The sequence below is a fragment of the Ascaphus truei genome, chromosome 18 (genome assembly GCF_040206685.1).
Source record: "Ascaphus truei isolate aAscTru1 chromosome 18, aAscTru1.hap1, whole genome shotgun sequence".
Taxonomy (NCBI): domain Eukaryota; kingdom Metazoa; phylum Chordata; class Amphibia; order Anura; family Ascaphidae; genus Ascaphus; species Ascaphus truei.
In genome coordinates this window covers 16,559,827-16,577,897 of record NC_134500.1, presented here as the reverse complement: position 1 = coordinate 16,577,897, position 18,071 = coordinate 16,559,827, and the positions used below count along the sequence as shown (strand labels likewise).

At 50.7% G+C, this 18,071-nt stretch overlaps 1 protein-coding gene across 1 annotated transcript; it reads left to right on the top strand.

Annotated features, from left to right (window-relative positions):
* The first annotated feature begins 1,230 nt into the window (after positions 1 to 1,230).
* On the top strand, positions 1,231 to 17,844 carry ARPP19 (cAMP regulated phosphoprotein 19). Its single transcript, XM_075575710.1, has 3 exons — positions 1,231 to 1,398; positions 14,244 to 14,366; positions 16,114 to 17,844. Exons 1-3 carry the CDS (start codon positions 1,339 to 1,341, stop codon positions 16,285 to 16,287), a joined length of 357 nt encoding a protein of 118 aa, XP_075431825.1. The 5' UTR covers positions 1,231 to 1,338; the 3' UTR covers positions 16,288 to 17,844.
* The last annotated feature ends 227 nt before the right edge of the window (positions 17,845 to 18,071 follow it).

Genomic DNA, 18,071 nt, shown 5'->3' with positions numbered 1-18,071 from the left:
GTGAAGTGTCTGTCAATAGCATATCATGCAGACACACATTTATCAGATCACATCTGGTAGAATTATCACTCATAGAGTACTAACAATGGCAATGTTAGTACTCTCTATGAGTGATAATTCTACCAGATGTGGTCTGATAAATGTGTGTCTGCATAATATGCTATTGACAGACACTTCACCTATTCCAATTTACTTACCACACTGAGGCACCATCTGTTATATTTTTTGATTTAATTATTTTATATAGGTGCCAGTTACATTAAGTTCCTTCATTTACCACCCATATCAGTTCACTATTACAACTAGAAGGTGGTCTGTTTAATATCCCTTTTAATTGTGTTGTGTGTTTAGCCCTTTACTTGTTTTACCCGTACACACTAATAAAGGTTATTTTTTAAATATTTGTATTTACCACTTCATGAGTGCTTGTTCATAGGGGTTCTTTGACTTGCCTAGGCAAGTGTTGCGTTTTGTTGACCCTTCACCCCTGGCACCATCCCATAGAAGACAGTAGCTTGAGCTCACTCCCCCCTCCCCTTATCCCTCATTATACCATACCTACATACGATAAATAAGTTTTAAAATCCACGCAATCAAAATACATTTTGTGAAGGGATCCACAGGTGCTGAAAGGTTGCAAGCCACTGGTGTAAATGTGTGTGTATATGGTCAGCACCATCACGGATTTAGTTTTCATCCAAAAATAAATATATTTCAATAGTAGGTGGACTAAGAATATATTGTAAGTGCTTTAGTATTATTAAAGACGCAGCTACCTGAACCTATTTTTACCTATAGGTTAATAAGTACTTCAGTATTGGGTTACCTATAGGTTAATAAGTACTTCGGTATTAGGTTACCCATAGGTTAATAAGTACTTCGGTATTAGGTTACCTATAGGTTAATAAGTACTTCAGTATTAGGTTACCTATAGGTGAATAAGTACTTCAGTATTAGGTTACCTATAGGTTAAAACGGTGCATGACTCAAATCAAACCTTTGGAGGCAACCCATATGTACATCAGTTTTGGGATAACATTAAACACACAAAAGGGAGCAGCTAAAGGCACTTGCCTAAAACACCATATAATGTTGTGTGGGAGAAAAAAAAACTACAACTCCCATGATGCTATGCGCGACATGAGGCGTGACGTCACGCAGTGGTGCTGATTGATCCCGCTGGAAGGCTGCCCCACAGAGGATTCCCCCCTGCTCGCCCCTTACGTCGTGTGACGCACGCGGCGCAGTGGCCATCTTGGTAGAGGAGCAGGAGGAGGATACAGGGGCAGACAGTGCTGTGAGGCCGCTGCCGGGTCGTTGTGTGCCATCTCGCGCGTTATGTCCGTGCAGAAGCAGGAGGGCAAGATACCAGAGGAGAACTTGGCTGAGGAGCAGAAGGTGAGCGCGGGAAGCCGGGGCCCGGCTACGGGTCACACCGCCCGGGGAGGGGGAATGAGTCATGTTATGGGAGGGGAAGGCTGCGGGGCCTCGGTCGCACGTCTAGCCCCCTGTCTCTGGATATCCTGGGCCTCTCGGGACTGGGGACTCCCCTCTTAGGAAGCCGCTTCTCTGTGCTCGGGGTGAGGTCATTCATTGCCTTTCCCCCTCCCCCCTCCGGGACCGTATCACCCGCCCCCTCCCCTGGGACAGTCTCACCACCCCCCCACCAGGGACAGTCTCACCCCCCCCCCCACCAGGGACAGTCTCACCCCCCCCCCCACCAGGGACAGTCTCACCCCCCCCCCCACCGTGGACAGTCTCACCCCCCCACCGTGGACAGTCTCACCCCCCCACCGTGGACAGTCTCACCCCCCCCCCACCGTGGACAGTCTCACCCCCCCCCACCGTGGACAGTCTCACCCCCCCCACCGTGGACAGTCTCACCCCCCCCACCGTGGACAGTCTCACCCCCCCCACCGTGGACAGTCTCACCCCCCCCACCGTGGACAGTCTCACCCCCCCCCACCGTGGACAGTCTCACCCCCCCCACCGTGGACAGTCTCACCCCCCCCCACCGTGGACAGTCTCACCCCCCCCCACCGTGGACAGTCTCACCCCCCCCACCGTGGACAGTCTCACCCCCCCCACCGTGGACAGTCTCACCCCCCCCACCGTGGACAGTCTCACCCCCCCCACCGTGGACAGTCTCACCCCCCCCACCGTGGACAGTCTCACCCCCCCCCACCGTGGACAGTCTCACCCCCCCCACCGTGGACAGTCTCACCCCCCCACCTTGGACAGTCTCACCCCCCCACCTTGGGACAGGTCTCCCCCCCACCATGGACAGTCTCCCCCCCCCCCCACCATGGACAGTCTCCCCCCCCCACCATGGACAGTCACCTCCCCCCACCATGGACAGTCTCCCCCCCCACCATGGACAGTCTCCCCCCCCACCATGGACAGTCTCCCCCCCCACCATGGACAGTCTCCCCCCCCACCATGGACAGTCTCCCCCCCCACCATGGACAGTCTCCCCCCCCCACCATGGACAGTCTCCCCCCCCCACCATGGACAGTCTCCTCCCCCACCATGGACAGTCTCCTCCCCCCATGGACAGTCTCCCCCCCCCACCATGGACAGTCTCCCCCCCCACCATGGACAGTCTCCTCCCCCCACCATGGACAGTCTCCTCCCCCCAATGGACAGTCTCCCCCCCCCACCATGGACAGTCTCCCCCCCCCACCATGGACAGTCTTCCCCCCCACCATGGACAGTCTCCCCCCCCCCACAACCATGGACAGTCTCCCCTCCCCCCCCAACCATGGACAGTCTCCCCCCCCCCACAACCATGGACAGTCTCCCCCCCCCCCACAACCATGGACAGTCTCCCCCCCCCCCACAACCATGGACAGTCTCCCCCCCCCCCCACAACCATGGACAGTCTCCACCTCCCCCCCCCCCCCCCCAGTCTCCCCCCATGGACAGTCTCCCCCATGGACAGTCTCCCCCCATGGACAGTCTCCCCCCATGGACAGTCTCCCCCCATGGACAGTCTCCCCCCATGGACAGTCTCCCCCCCATGGACAGTCTCCCCCCATGGACAGTCTCCCCCCCCCACCATGGACAGTCTTCCCCCCCACCATGGACAAGTCTCCCCCCCCACCGTGGACAGTCTCACCCCCCCCCACCGTGGACAGTCTCACCCCCCCCCACCGTGGACAGTCTCACCCCCCCCCACCGTGGACAGTCTCCCCCCACCATGGACAGTCTCCCCCCCACCATGGACAGTCTCCCCCCCCACCATGACAGTCTCCCCCCCCCCCCAACCATGGACAGTCCTCCCCCCCCCCCAACCATGGACAGTCTCCCCCCCCCCCCCAACCATGGACAGTCTCCCCCCCCCACAACCATGGACAGTCTCCCCCCCCCACAACCATGGACAGTCTCCCCCCCCCCCACAACCATGGACTGTCTCCCCCCCCCCAACAACCATGGACAGTCCTCCCCCCCCCCACAACCATGGACAGTCTCCCCCCCCCCCCCACAACCATGGACAGTCTCCCCCCCCCCCCCCCACAACCATGGACAGTCTCCCCCCCCCCCCCACAACCATGGACAGTCTCCCCCCCCCCCCCCACAACCAGTGGACAGTCTCCCCCCCCCCCCCACAACCGTGGACAGTCTCCTCCCCCCCCCCCCACAACCGTGGACAGTCTCCCCCCCCCCCCCCCACAACCGTGGACAGTCTCCCCCCCCCCCCCCACAACCGTGGACAGTCTCCCCCCCCCCCCACAACCGTGGACAGTCTCCCCCCCCCCCACAACCGTGGACAGTCTCCCCCCCCCCCCCACCAACCGGGACAGTCTCCCCCCCCACAACCGTGGACATTCTCCCCCCCCACAACCGTGGACCATCTCCCCCCCACAACCGTGGACAGTCTCCCCCCCCCAACCATGACAGTCTCCCCCCCCCCCAACCATGGACAGTCTCCCCCCCCCCCAACCATGGACAGTCTCCCCCCCCCCAACCATGGACAGTCCCCCCCCCCCCCCAACCATGGACAGTCTCCTCCCCCCCCAACCATGGACAGTCCGCCCGTCCCCCCCATGGACAGTCCGTTCGTCCCCCCCATGGACAGTCGTCCCCATGGACAGTCCCGTCCCCGTCCGTCCCCATGGACAGTCCGTCCCGTCCGTCCCCATGGACAGTCCGTCCCGTCCGTCCCCATGGACAGTCCGTCCCGTCCGTCCCCATGGACAGTCCGTTCCCGTCCGTCCCCATGGACAGTCCGTCCCGTCCGTCCCCATGGACAGTCCGTCCCGTCCGTCCCCAGGGACAGTCCCGTCCCGTCCGTCCCCATGGACAGTCCGTCCCGTCCGTCCCCATGGACAGTCCGTCCCGTCCGTCCCCATGGACAGTCCGTCCCGTCCGTCCCCATGGACAGTCCGTCCCGTCCGTCCCCATGACAGTCCGTCCCGTCCGTCCCCATGGACAGTCCGTCCCGTCCGTCCCCATGGGACTGTCCGTCCCGTCCGTCCCCATGGACAGTCCGTCCCGTCCGTCCCCATGGACAGTCTCTCCCCCCCATGGACAGTCTCTCCCCCCCCACCCCATGGACAGTCTCTCCCCCCCACCCCATGGACAGTCTCTCCCCCCCACCCCATGGACAGTCTCTCCCCCCCCACCCCATGGACAGTCTCTCCCCCCCACCCCATGGACAGTCTCTCCCCCCCACCCCATGGACAGTCTCTCCCCCCACCCCATGGACAGTCTCCTCCCCCCCACCCCATGGACAGTCTCTCCCCCCCACCCCATGGACAGTCACCCCCCCCCCCACCCCATGGACAGTCACCCCCCCCCCCCCCCCACCCCATGGACAGTCACCCCCTACCATACAGTCTCACCCCATTACTAGCTTTATGAATGACATGAGCTGGGGTATTGGACTTGAGACCCTTGCGCCCCCCCCCCCCCCCCCCGAGGCTAACCTGTTTAGGGCCACACAGTGAGAGGGGATCCTGACCTGCTGTGGGAGAGGCACTGACATTGGGAAACCAACATTGCCAATTGATGGCATTAACAAATATGAATATATTCATGGCAGACACTACATAAGTAAAATAACACAATAAGGGACCCGTGGTATGGAGGACCCGTGGTATGGAGGACCCTTGGATTGGTGGCTTCCTGCCATTGCTTATAAATAAAAGGTTCTTATAGCGCTGACAGTGTACGCAGCGCTGTGCATAGAAGTTTGCAGGCGCAATCCTGCAGAAGAGCTTCCAGTCAAATGTTGATGCCTGAGGCACAGGGAATTAGTGTCTTTCCAAGGTCACCAGGAGAGCGCGGACACTGGGATTAGATGCACCTCTTGTCTGATCCTGTATTAATCTGCTCTGATCCTTAGTAAGCAGGCTGTGAAGAGGATGGGGGAGCTTGATCTGTACAGTATTTGACTTCCTGGCTGATGAAGCAGCCTGAGCAGTTGCAGTGTGGTTGTCTATTTGGGCCTCGCCTAAACTGCAGTAGTGGAGTTTTACTGTCCCTGCAGCAAACTTCATACTGAAGCCTCACCCTCTTCTTAACACCAGATATTGCCTTTTAGGTTTTCTCTCTTTGTAAACACTTTTTGTAAGACGTATGTTTGCTTAACACTGGCACCTAATCTGCTTGTATAGGGGTTTGCAATGGATTTTTCAATTTTTTTTTATAGAACTGCATTTTTTTAAGATCGTGATTTCTTGCAAAGCTTTCAAAGTCTCGTGATTGGTTTCCCAACCCCTCCCGGCAACAGCCAAATTATTTAACGTAATAATGCCCAGTTAAATAAATAAATAAAACCTCTATTTCACCCACTATAGAACTTTCTATATTCATTTTCAATCTCTGATGTTACTTATTGGGTTTAGCTGAACACATATTTCATAAAGACAGCGGAAGTTGCAGACCAAATCAATATTTAATCCACTGGATTAACAGAACTGTATTGAGATGTTGATTGATTTAATATAAATAGGCTTTGCAAATCTGATAAGGACATGTGAATTACTTCTAATAAATACAGTGCTTGTGTTTTCAGGTTGCGTATTCTTTAATCCAAGGGCAAATCACTGGTTGTAAAATTACAAGAGACTGTTGTTGGGAGAGATTGAGGCAATACACCTGTAGTGACACCGAAAGGCTAAGGCCCCGGTCTCTCCGCTGCAACGCGCGCCCGCGATATTGTCGGCGCGTTCAGCCGATTCCCCGGTCTGCAGCTCACTGCAGGAAGAGAGACCGGGGGGGGGAGGGGGGCGTGGCGGGGGAGTGACGGGGCGCGGCCATGACATCACCCGGCAGGTTCGCCCTCATTGGCTGAACCGCAGGGGGGCGTGCCTAATCGCACGACGCGAGTCCTGCTCTCAATTCTATTGAGAGCAGGAGCAACTCTCACCCCAGCGCTGCGGCCCCCCCTCGCAGCGGGCCCGGCGCCATTGAGGGGCGGGCTCTCGTCCGTGCGGCGGACGCTGTAGTAGGCAGCGGGGGCAAGGCCTAACATTTTTCCAAATTAGTAGCGTGAATTTGCTCACAATGCAAACAGTTTATCAGTCAACAGCCGTTATTAGAATGAGTGGCAATGAAGGCCATACTTGTAATGTTAGAGCAGCTGGATGCTAAACTATAAGCATGGAACATGTTGGCTGTTACCAAGTACTATGTAGTTCCATTCATACTCCTACATTTATGAAAGTGCTGGAATCTGAATGCAGAGTAGCTTGCACAAAAGGAACATAGGTTTGAGCAGTGACAGGCTAGCAAGTATGTCTGGGGCTATGCATCTGTTACTGATGCGGTTAATATTGTGTCCTTGCATTCTCTGTTTAACCCTTTGCGCCAGAGGCATGCAACAGACCACTATGGCATCAATTGTTAATGCCACTATCTTTTTTTATTTTTTTTATTTTTTTGTCTTGCCAGCCTGTTTACATGGATGTCCAAATTCTTGATCACCATCTTTTGTATGAGGGTGAATTTCCAGTCCCATTTGGGAGCTTTCAAATCCACCCTTGCCATTCTGCAATTTGACATTCCGAAGACTTTAAATGCAATTAGTTATTACACTTATAACAAAACACAATAGTGCATATGTGGTTACGGCCCAGTTTACCAGTTGATAAAATTATTTTAAAACAAAATTTGTAACTTTTGAAACGCATGAATTCGGAAGAAAAAAAAACGTTTGAAAACACTTGTCTAAAAGTGCCCCCAAATTTCCAGTGTCCTGCCAGATATTTAATTTAATGGTCATTCTGCAGGTCGAAATTTACACTTTATTTATTTATTTTGTCTTTTTTTTTGTTTGAGTATGAAATGGAGGTTTCTAGAAAAATACCCATATCGTTAGATTTTCGTAAAAACACATACCTCTTAAATAATTTGAATGCCCAGTTATTAGTCATCCAACTTTAATAAATCTAAGCAGATGCAACGTAATCCCTTCCAATAAGAGCCCTAGCACATTTGACTGTAGTACTGCAAAGTACTAAATTAGATGTGGAAGTTAAAAACGTTTTAGTATCTTTTGGTTTTCCATACAGGTGCTTTCCTATTGATTCATGGTTGAAAATGTCTCTGTGGTTTTAAAAATTAGCATAAAACCTGCATGCAGTTTAAGGCTGCGATTATAGTGTGAGCGACGGTGCATGCACGGCGCACACAGACCTCTTCTCTATGCGGCCGACCATAGAGGGTGCGACCGGTGAAGCGCAACCGTGCGCACGATTCTCGAAAACAAACAATTTTGTTTTTATCGGGCGACGGCCGGGTCGGTTCAGCCAATGAGGGGGGGACGTCTCACGTGACGCCGTGCCTCCATGTCACCTCGGACCCCAGTGCGGGTTTCGCGCGAGCAACAGGTGCGTGTAGGTGCGTGTGACGTTTCTTGTCAATAGATGGAATTGGATCTTGTTTCCACAATGCTGCGATCTCGCACCTCGTGGCTGTTGCAAAATGAGCAACTCATTTGTTTTCCACCCTGGCTAAGTCTTTATCAGGTTGGTTTAACAAAAATAGCCAGGGGTTCATCTGAATCTCGAGGCCCAAAATCCTCTGTAGCCAATCACGGATTTGCTCCCACAATGGGACTATTCGAGGGCAGGACCACATGTGCAACAGGTCCGCTGGCTCTCCGCATTGTTTAGGGCACAGGGGGGAGTAACCCGGGACAAATTTAGATCATTTCATTGGGGTGAGGTACCACCTCATTAGTAGCTTGTATGCATTCTCCTTTAATGTTGTACAAATGGAGCTCTTGGCCGCTGCGGTAAATATCTCACTCCACTCATCCTCCTCCAACCTCATGTTTAAGTCTGACTCCCACTGACACATAAAACCCAACTTCTGAGAGTAGTCCCTTCCTGAACTGATCACCTCTCCGTAAATCCTAGATGTTAGTCCCCGTGTGTCGTTACCCAGCACACAGAGCGTTTCAAAATTCTTCATCTGTGGACGTATCATGTATTTGGTGTAAAATGCCCTGATCTGGAGGTATCTAAAAAATATTCTGTATTGGGAATGTCTTTTTCTGATTTAATCTGATCAGATGTTTTAATAGTGATTCTACCCTCCAGATCCTTCAATCTACACAGCCTGTGTTGTTTCCAGATTTTAAAATGTGTATAGTATTATCTAGGCCTTGAGCAAAGTCTGGATTTCCAAAAAGAGGAGTCATCAGGGAGTGCCTAGAAATTAGTGAGCATCTAAATTTTGTGGCCTCCCAGACTGCGAGTGAGCTGAGCATCGAGGAGAGCGGTTTGATTAATGCTTTAAGCCTAATTTTGGGGTACCAAATCATATTACAGAGTTTCAGCAGGGCACATAGTTCACTCTCTAATGCCAAACATCTCCTTAGAGCAGGACCCGTGTGCCTTTGCACAATTTGACATAATTGAGCAGCTTTGTAATACGAGAGCAAGCAAGGTACCGCCAGACCCCCGTCAGTAGTAGGTCTGTGGAGAATTTTTGCTTTAATGCGTGGTTTCTTAATTTTCCAAATAAACTTTGATATTCGAGATTGCACGTCTACTATATCTGATTTAACTACTAGTATTGGAAGAGTCTTAAACAGATATAAAATACGGAGCAAAAGGTTCATCTTAATACAATAAATCCTGCCAATCCAAGAGATATTATATGAAGACCATTCTCCCAACTCTTCTGAAGGACTGGCGACGTTTTGGGGTAATTGGTCTTGTATAGAGTTTTATAAGTTTTCGAGATATTTATTCCCAGATACTTAATAGTCGGGCTGCCAATTGAAATTAAAGTTCAATGCTACTAATTTTTCCATGTTTTTAGGCATGTTTATGTTTAGGGCTTCCGATTTGGACTGACTGATTTTAAATCCCGATATTCTATTGAATCTGCCCAGTAGGCTGAAAAGGTTGGGTAGAGAGGTGAGGCTGTGTCAGCGTCAGAATGACATTGTCCGCATATTACACCACCTTGTGGGATTGCAAATGTATTTGGATACCTTTTACATCTGTTACTCCTAATGTGGACAGCCAGTGGCTCCATGCATAGGGCGAACAGCAAGGGCGATAGCGGGCTGCCCTGCCTTGTGCCACTCTTAATTGAAAATAGCTCTGAGGGATAGCCTTGCTGTATAACCCTTACTTCTGGCTTTGTATATAATGCTTTGATTGCCCTTAATATTCTCTCTCCCCCCCCCCCCCCTCTACCCAAACCAAAGGCCTCAAGCGTGGCATCTAGGTATGGCCAATCTATCCTATCAAAGGCTTTTTCTGCATCTAGACGTAATACTACCCCCGGTATCTTGTTGGTGTTCATAAACTCAATCACATCTTTGATTCTTCTTGTGTTGACGGCCGCTTGTCTATCTCTAATAAAACCAACTTGATCCGGGTGAATCCGCCTGGGCAAGATAGAACTCAATCTGTTGGCCAATAATTTTGAGTACATTTTTGATGTCCGAATTTATTAATGAGATCGGCCTATAACTTTGGCAATTTGTGGGATCTTTACCCTGTTTGTGAATTAAGGAGATGGACGCTTGGAGCATCTGCTCTGGGAACGGAGCCCCTGCCAGGACGGAGTTAAACATCCGCAGCATGTAAGGGGCCAGGATCGCTGCAAGCTTTTATAATAGAGACTAGCTGAGAGCCCCGGCGTTGCCCGGGATGTTTGTGGTGTGGGTGTGGCATTTGGGTGGGGAGTGGTCCACACGGCCCATGTGCGGTGGTAGTGCTGCTGTGGCTGTACTGATGGTGATTGTATCGGTGTGCTGATTTGGGAGGGTTTGGTGCTGATGTGGGGTGCGGATGTGGGTGTGCCGATGGGGGAGGTGCAAAGGTGGCGATGTGTGGGTGCTGATGGGGGCTGAGAATGGCGGGGAGCCGAGAATGCCAGTGTGCTGGGGGGGCATGGGATACCGGTGTGCTGATGTGGTGGTGCTGGGGATAGTGTGTGTGTGTATACATGTTTGTGTGTATACATTGTATGTGTGTGTGTGTGTGTGTGTATATACATGTGTGTGTGTGTGTGTGTGTGTGTGTATGTGTACATGTGTGTGTATACATGTGTGTGTATGTATATATTGTGTGTATAAAACATGTTTGTGTGTGTATACACATGTGTGTATACACATGTGTGTGTGTGTATACACGTGTGTGTATACACGTGTGTGTATACACGTGTGTGTATACACGTGTGTGTATACACGTGTGTGTATACACGTGTGTGTATGTATACATTGTGTATATGTATATATTGTGTGTATACAACATGTTTGTGTGTGTATAGACGTGTGTATACGCGCGTGTGCGTATACGCGCGTGTGCGTCTCCGCGCGTATACACACGTCTCCGTGTACGTGTACGTGCGTCTCCGTGTACGTGTGTGTGTGTGTGTGTGTCTGTGTACGTGTACATGTGTGTGTCTGTGTACGTGTACATGTGTGTGTCTGTGTACGTGTGTGTGTGGGAGGGGGGGGGAAGGGCGGGGGGAGGTGGGGAAGGGGTGGTGGAAGGGGGGGTGGAGGTGGTGGGAAGGGGGGGTGGAGGTGGTGGGGAAAAGGGGGGTTGGAGGGGGGAGGTGGTGGGAAGGGGGGGGGAGGTGGGGGGGAGAAGAGGGGGGGGGAGGTGGTGGGGGGGGGGAGGGGGGGAGGTGGGTGGGAAGGGGGGAGGAGGTGGGAAGGGGGGAGGAGGTGGTGGGGAGGAGGGGGGGGGAGGTGGTGGGGGGGGGGGAGGGGGGGAGGTGGTGGGAAGGGGGGAGGAGGTGGGAAGGGGGGAGGAGGTGGGAAGGGGGGAGGAGGTGGTGGGGAGGAGGGGGGAGAGGTGGTGGGGAGGAGGGGGGAGAGGTGGTGGGGAGGAGGGGGGAAGTGGTGGAAGGGGGGGGATGTGGTGGGAAGGGGGGTAGGTGGTGCGAAGGGGGGGGAGGTGGAGGGGAGGTTTAGGGGGTGGGGGGTGGAGGGGAGGGGGTGGAGGGGAGGTGAAGGGGGGGGTGGAGGGGGGTGGAGAGAGGTGAAGGGGGGTGGAGAGAGGTGGAGGGGAGGCGAAGGGGGTGGAGGGGAGGTGGCGGGGAGGTGAAGGGAGGGTGAAGGGGAGTGGGGGGTGGAGGGGAGGTAAAGGGGGGGTGGAGGGGAGGTGAAGGGGGGGGGGTGGAGGGGAGGTGGAGGGGAGGTGAAGGGGGGGGTGGAGGGGAGGTGAAGGGGGGGTGAAGGGGGGGGTGGAGGGGGGGGAGGTGAAGGGGGGGTGAAGGGGGGTGGAGGGAGGTGAGGTGAGGGGTGGGTGAGGGGAGGTGAAGGGGGGTGAGGGGAGGTGAAGGCCGCTCACTCACCCGTCTGGCCGCTCCCTCAGCCGTCCGGCCGCTCCCTCAGCCGTCCGGAAGCTCCCACGTGGATCTGAGGCGGGAGGCAGCTTGTTGTGGCCGCTCCCCCGCTGTGTCCCGGGCGCTCGCTCCTCCGCTGACTGTAGAGGCGCGGGGGGGAGGGGGTGGAGCTGCTAATGTACACCCCCCCCCACTGTGTGTGTGTGTGTGTGTCCCTGTGTGTGTGTGTGTCCCTGTGTGTGTGTGTCCCTGTGTGTGTGTGTCCCTGTGTGTGTGTGTCCCTGTGTGTGTCCCTGTGTGTGTCCCTGTGTGTGTCCCTGTGTGTGTCCCTGTGTGTGTCCCTGTGTGTGTTTGTGTCCCTGTGTGTCCTTTGGCCCGTCACTCCGCCTCAGGCCAATGAGAGGTGTGCGGGGGCGGGCCAAGGGACCAATCAGATTTCCCCTAGGGACACCGGACATCCAGGCAGGCAGGCAGCAGGCAGGCAGGCATACAGTGCTTTCACTAATATAGTATAAGATTGGAGAACCTGTCTGGTCCTGGCGCTTAACAGGTCAGGTTTTACGGATATCTTTGATTGAGCCGCTGTGCTGTAGCAGGGACTGATTGAGCCACATGTGCTGTAGCAGGGACTGATTGAGCCACATGTGCTGAAGCTATGAAAACCTGACTGGAGGGGAGTTGAAACCCTTGTGCCAATTCTCCCTTTTAGCCATACTTGGGTTTTCTCTCCCACTGCATTATCTCTTCTCTGTTAGTCACCCATTCTAACGGTTTCTCGCCAATAACCCCATCACTTAAACTTAATGATGCTTTGCCATTTGTGCCTCAAATATCAACTTTACAATACAAATATCAGATTTACAATACAACTTCAAGCAATATCCATCTGCCCAATTGACACACCAGTTAGTTCTCTTGGTCTCTGCATAAACCACCGGGTTAGTAGTTTTAGCAGAAGGGGTATCAGGAAATGGACTGCCTAGAATACAAAGTAAGCCTCTGGGGGACGATCCGTTTTGCCATCTCCTCTGTGTTCCCTTTAGGCTGAGTCCATGGTGACTCAGCCATGCGGAGGCTGAGGGAAAGCGGTTACTTTCCCTGGCCTTGGTTAGCGCGCATCCGGGGGCGGGCCAGTGACGTCGAGGAGCTGGTTCGACCTCATTGGGCGAACCGCTCACGTGACCGGCCCTGCGCTCCCTTGAGCGCTTGAATTTAAAAAATGTCTAAGACTTACGCTTCCGCACGCTTGCGTAAACGAGCCCCTGCTAATGCCGCTCTCATTGCGGCTGCAGGGGCTCACTGCCGAGCAGCAGCGCGCCTCAGCACGGGTCAGCGCATAAGCGCTGACCATGGCCGAGGCCTTAGAAATGCTGAAGTCTGGCCCCTACATGACGAGTGTTTTACCTTATCTACCGGTTATTACTGAAAGATGATGAGAACTGCGACTCTTGCTGCAGCGTGAGCAGCAAGGACATTAATAAGACATCATTTATGTTTGGAAATATTAAGAAGCAGGAAAAGAACTCGCTGCGTTTATTCTGGTGCATATCTCCGAATACGCTTTTCTATTCACTTGCTGGTCATTGGAGGCTTATATCTAATCACACAGCTTTGCTCTTGAGCCAGTTTCTGCTGTTTGAAAAATCTTTTTAGAAAAGGACAGGAAATCAAAGAATTCTTTACAATCCGTGTTTTTTTTTTTTTTTTTTTTCAAGATTAAATCTTTAAATTGAATTTATTTACTGCATGGCAGAGCAACAGTATAATGCATTAATCTGACAGTAATGTGGTTTTAATCAATTAATAACAATAGCTCTTCTATCTTTCTTATAAAAACCCACAAAATATTGAAACATTGTGCTGACATTAACATGTAATGTAGGGATGACTGTAGAAAGCATGCTGTAGTTACATATGTAAGTTGGGGTTTTTGCGGGGCGTGACATTTTTGGGGTTTATGAAAGATCACTTTCCTGTTGGATAATGTGTTTAAGACTGTTCCTGTAAAGTTTAATCTCACTTTATTGACATAAAATGACTCCATGTTTGCATTTCAATTTGTTCCTATTTTTATCAGACTTATAAACATACACAGTGCTGTTTTTCCGACCCAACCTACATGTTTCTTCTTTAAGCATATAGTCACCAGTGCAGTTTAAATATTAATGGCGGCATTCTTAAGCAGCGCGCGCACACACAGCAAATAAAACTGGTGTCTGTGTATGTCTGACTTCCCACCACCGCTTCTATATTCAGAGTTCGACACACACACCAGATCTGTATTGTGTAACGGTAACACACACACACTACAACCTCACCGGATATACAGTTAAAGATGGGATATTGATCCTCTTTCCTGTGTGGATATAGATATATAGATTGACTCGCTTTAGTAGTCACCCACTCCCCGCCCCCCCTACTAAAACAGGTTTATATTAAGAGAAATGTTGACAATTGTGTTGATTTGATTTTTATAGGAAATGGATGATAAAGTAATCAGCCCCGAAAAAGCAGAAGAAGCCAAGTTGAAAGCAAGGTATCCTCACCTGGGTCCCAAACCCGGAGGCTCGGATTTCCTGAGGAAACGGCTTCAGAAAGGAGTAAGTAGCGCTGTTTATTTGGCATGGGACGTAGATGGCCGGGCCATTTGGCGGATCCTGGGAGGCCTATCATTCTGTAGATATCTTTTGTTAAGACATGGCCAATATTAAATGTTTTGGGTTGGGAAGAGTTAAATATCGTCCAATACTTTTGCAGGTTGAAATTATGTTGCAGAACACTCATATATTATGCAAGTTAAACCAGGGGTACGCAAACTTCTCGAGCTGGGGCCCCCCTGCTGGGAGCCACAGCATTCACGCTCCTCCTCCTAAGACTCGGCGACACACACACACACACGGGGGGAGGGGATGACACATACATACACACACAGGGGGAGGGAGGGGGGGTGACACATACGGTGACTGGGAGGGAAGGGGCGACACACAAATGGGGGGAGGGAGGGGGTGATACACACACATGGGGGGAGGGAGGGTGACACACACATGGGGGGAGGGAAGGGGTGATACACACACATGGGGGGAGGGAAGGGGTGATACACACACATGGGTGGAGGGAAGGGGTGACACACACGTGGGGAGGGAGGGGGTGACACACACACATGGGGGGGAGGGATGGGGTGACACACATGGGGGGGAGGGATGGGTGACACACACATGGGGGGAGGGAAGGGGTGATACACACACATGGGGGGAGGGGAGGGGTGACACACACACGTGGGGAGGGAGGGGGTGACACACACACACACGTGGGGAGGGAGGGGGTGACACACACACACGTGGGGAGGGAGGGGGTGACACACACACACGGGAGGAGGGAGGGGCTGACACACATGGGGGGCTGTTGTGGTGATGCAGGAACAAGAGGGTGACAGGAGGGAAAGACAAGGCAGTAGGCATGGGGTGGTTGTCCCTACCTTGCTCTCCTGTCTCCACAGGCAGCACCATGTGGAGCTCTCAGCAGTCTGTGTATACTCACTGTACCCTACACTACTTGGGAGCCCACCAGGGGTCGCTGGTTCATTGGAGGATAGGAGCCTAGTTAGGGGGCGCTCTGGCATCTCCTCTCCATGTCTCTTTGGTCACTCTGACTGCAGTCAGAGCCTCCATTTCTCTTCCCCCCCCCCCCCCCCCCCCAGGATGCACTTAAGGGGCCGCAGGCTCCGGGTTGGTCACCCTTGTTAGTGTATTATTAACCTATTTGTTCTTTGCTGAAAATCTTTCTTTTGAAAACAGTCCAAAATAAAAGCATGTATTACTTTTGCTGTCAGGGCGGTGTGCAACATTAGCTGATATTGTTATCCCTGTTATCTTATTACCGTGGCACTTTAGCAGTAATGCTACTGAAAACAGTGTTAACACATCACATTAACGGCTAAAATAACGCCTGCTACATCTGTATGTTACTTGTTGAGTAAAGGGCTCCAGAAGCAGCCCAACACTATTACTAAATTATCCAATTCAACATGTAAAGAACTAAGGAAAACAACATGGCAAATGCTTTTCTCAAGTAGCATAAGATGCTGAATATTCAAGGTAGTGAGGGTGAGATTTCCCTGCAGGGAACCTTCTAGTGAGCCTTGTACCTGGGGGGGGGGGGGGGGGGTCACTAATTCGGCCGTAGAATGTGTTTCGGGCTTGGAACATTAAAAAAAAAAAGCTGCGATTCACGGCTATATCTCAGCTCATCGAATAAAAGGGATGCACATCCGGTTTGCGGTGCTTTAAGATTTGGTGATGCCCAAGTAACCCATTCCCTTCTTTTTTTTTTTTCTTTTTTTTCTTGTAGCAAAAATATTTTGACTCTGGGGACTACAATATGGCGAAAGCCAAGATCAAGAACAAGCAACTCCCAACTGCTGCTGCTCCTGACAAAACGGAGGTCACCGGTGATCATATTCCCACTCCGCAGGACCTTCCACAGAGGAAACCTTCTCTCGTTGCTAGCAAGCTAGCTGGCTGATCGATTGGCCTGTCTGCATGACTCCTTCTCATTCCATTAATTCTACTTTTAGTGTTTGTTCTTTTTCTCCGCCTCCTCTCCCTTTACACTATAGTCTGTCTGACAGCTTAGCAGGTTTTAGTAGCGCAAGCTGCTGTCTTGAGTGTAGGATGAAACTGTGTAGTATCAGACTAGTTGTTAAAACAATGCACTGATAAACAGACCTGTTTTCTTTGGTATAGCAATGTAAAGTAATCTACTTGAAAAATCAAATGTACATAATGCCTATTTCCTATTTGTAGGATAGGTTTAAGCAATGAACACTTCTGCGCATTTTACCATTTTAATGTTTGCTTTCCTTCCTTAATTTGATTTCCTTCATACTGTAGTATGTTTTGTATTTAAGATATGTTTGTTTGTTTTTTCCTTTGTTTGACTTCTGTTTGGATTCTCAAAATAGAGGTTAAGACCACAAATTATGTTAGAAAGCAAAGCATGTAAAATCAAAACTGGGTTCTAAAAAGGCTTTTCTCAGCTCTCTGCCCTTTTAACTTGAATGGCCTTAAACCTTTCTCAGCTTTAACGATAGGATTTGACTTGGGCAATATTTGCCCACACTGCTGTAACCTTTTGTGAACCTAGTACACAATGAAAAGGACCCGTTGAAGCTGGTATTTTTCTGGTTTGTAGTGTAGAACCTTACGTTGATTATATGGATGAAGTGTGCATGTGCATAGACTGTTGAATTCACTTTTGTGCCATTTTGTATATACAATAGTTGTGCACAACCTTTTGCAAACGTGTACTAATTTTTACAGTTTACAAGATCTGTACGTAAAGCTGTAGCACATATTGGCTCCTTCAGATAAAACAAAATAAATGGCTTTTTCTCCAGATTCATTCAACAAAAATCATCCTAACCTCATGTCCTTGACATGAACTAGTAGCATGTGAAGGTTTTGAAGGACAAAAATCTTCAGAGAATTCCTTTTAGTGAGCCAGGAAATGCACTAATGCCTGACTATGCTGCTGTAATTACATCTGATAAAGACTAAGTCATTAACATCTCTAGGTTGCAGATATTCCCTAACTCAGGCACTTGTAGAGAAGCCACAGATTGTTGACTTGCATGCCAGTGTTGCGAAAATTGCATTCTTTGTCCATGGCTTAATTGATCATGGACCTGCATGTCACTATTGTGCATTGCATGCACCATCTGTGGCACACGGGTCATTGGCACGTCTGCAGCAGTTCATTGGCATTATAAGGGTCTCCAAATATCTATATAATGTCAAATGTTAACATGAAAGGTTGTGACCAGAAGACAAAAAATGTTCCTTGATTTACATGCCCTTGGGGTGAAATTATTCCAAAAAGAAACAGTAAATTATAAAGCAAATTTATATGGTTTGTTACTCTGCTAAAACCTTGAGGTGTATAATATTACTGTGCTTATTGGTGTCCGACAGCAGTCTTTAATTGGTATTAACATTTACAAGTAATTAATGTTGGTATATGAACTACAATGCTGGATATACTGAACATTTATGAATATTGTTAATAAAGATTGCAACTGTACTTGTCATTAATTATTGGGATGAGGGGATATTTGCTTCAGGTAGCCCAGTTATCTTGATTTTGTTTTGTCCCCCCTACAATTTCAACATTTTACATGATCCATACTTTTGGGGATGAGTGGATATTTGCTTCAGGTATCCAGATATATCTTTTGTTTTTGGATGTAATAAAATTTCACATGATCTATAAACAGTCACAGTTTACATTATTAACCTGTACAAATATGT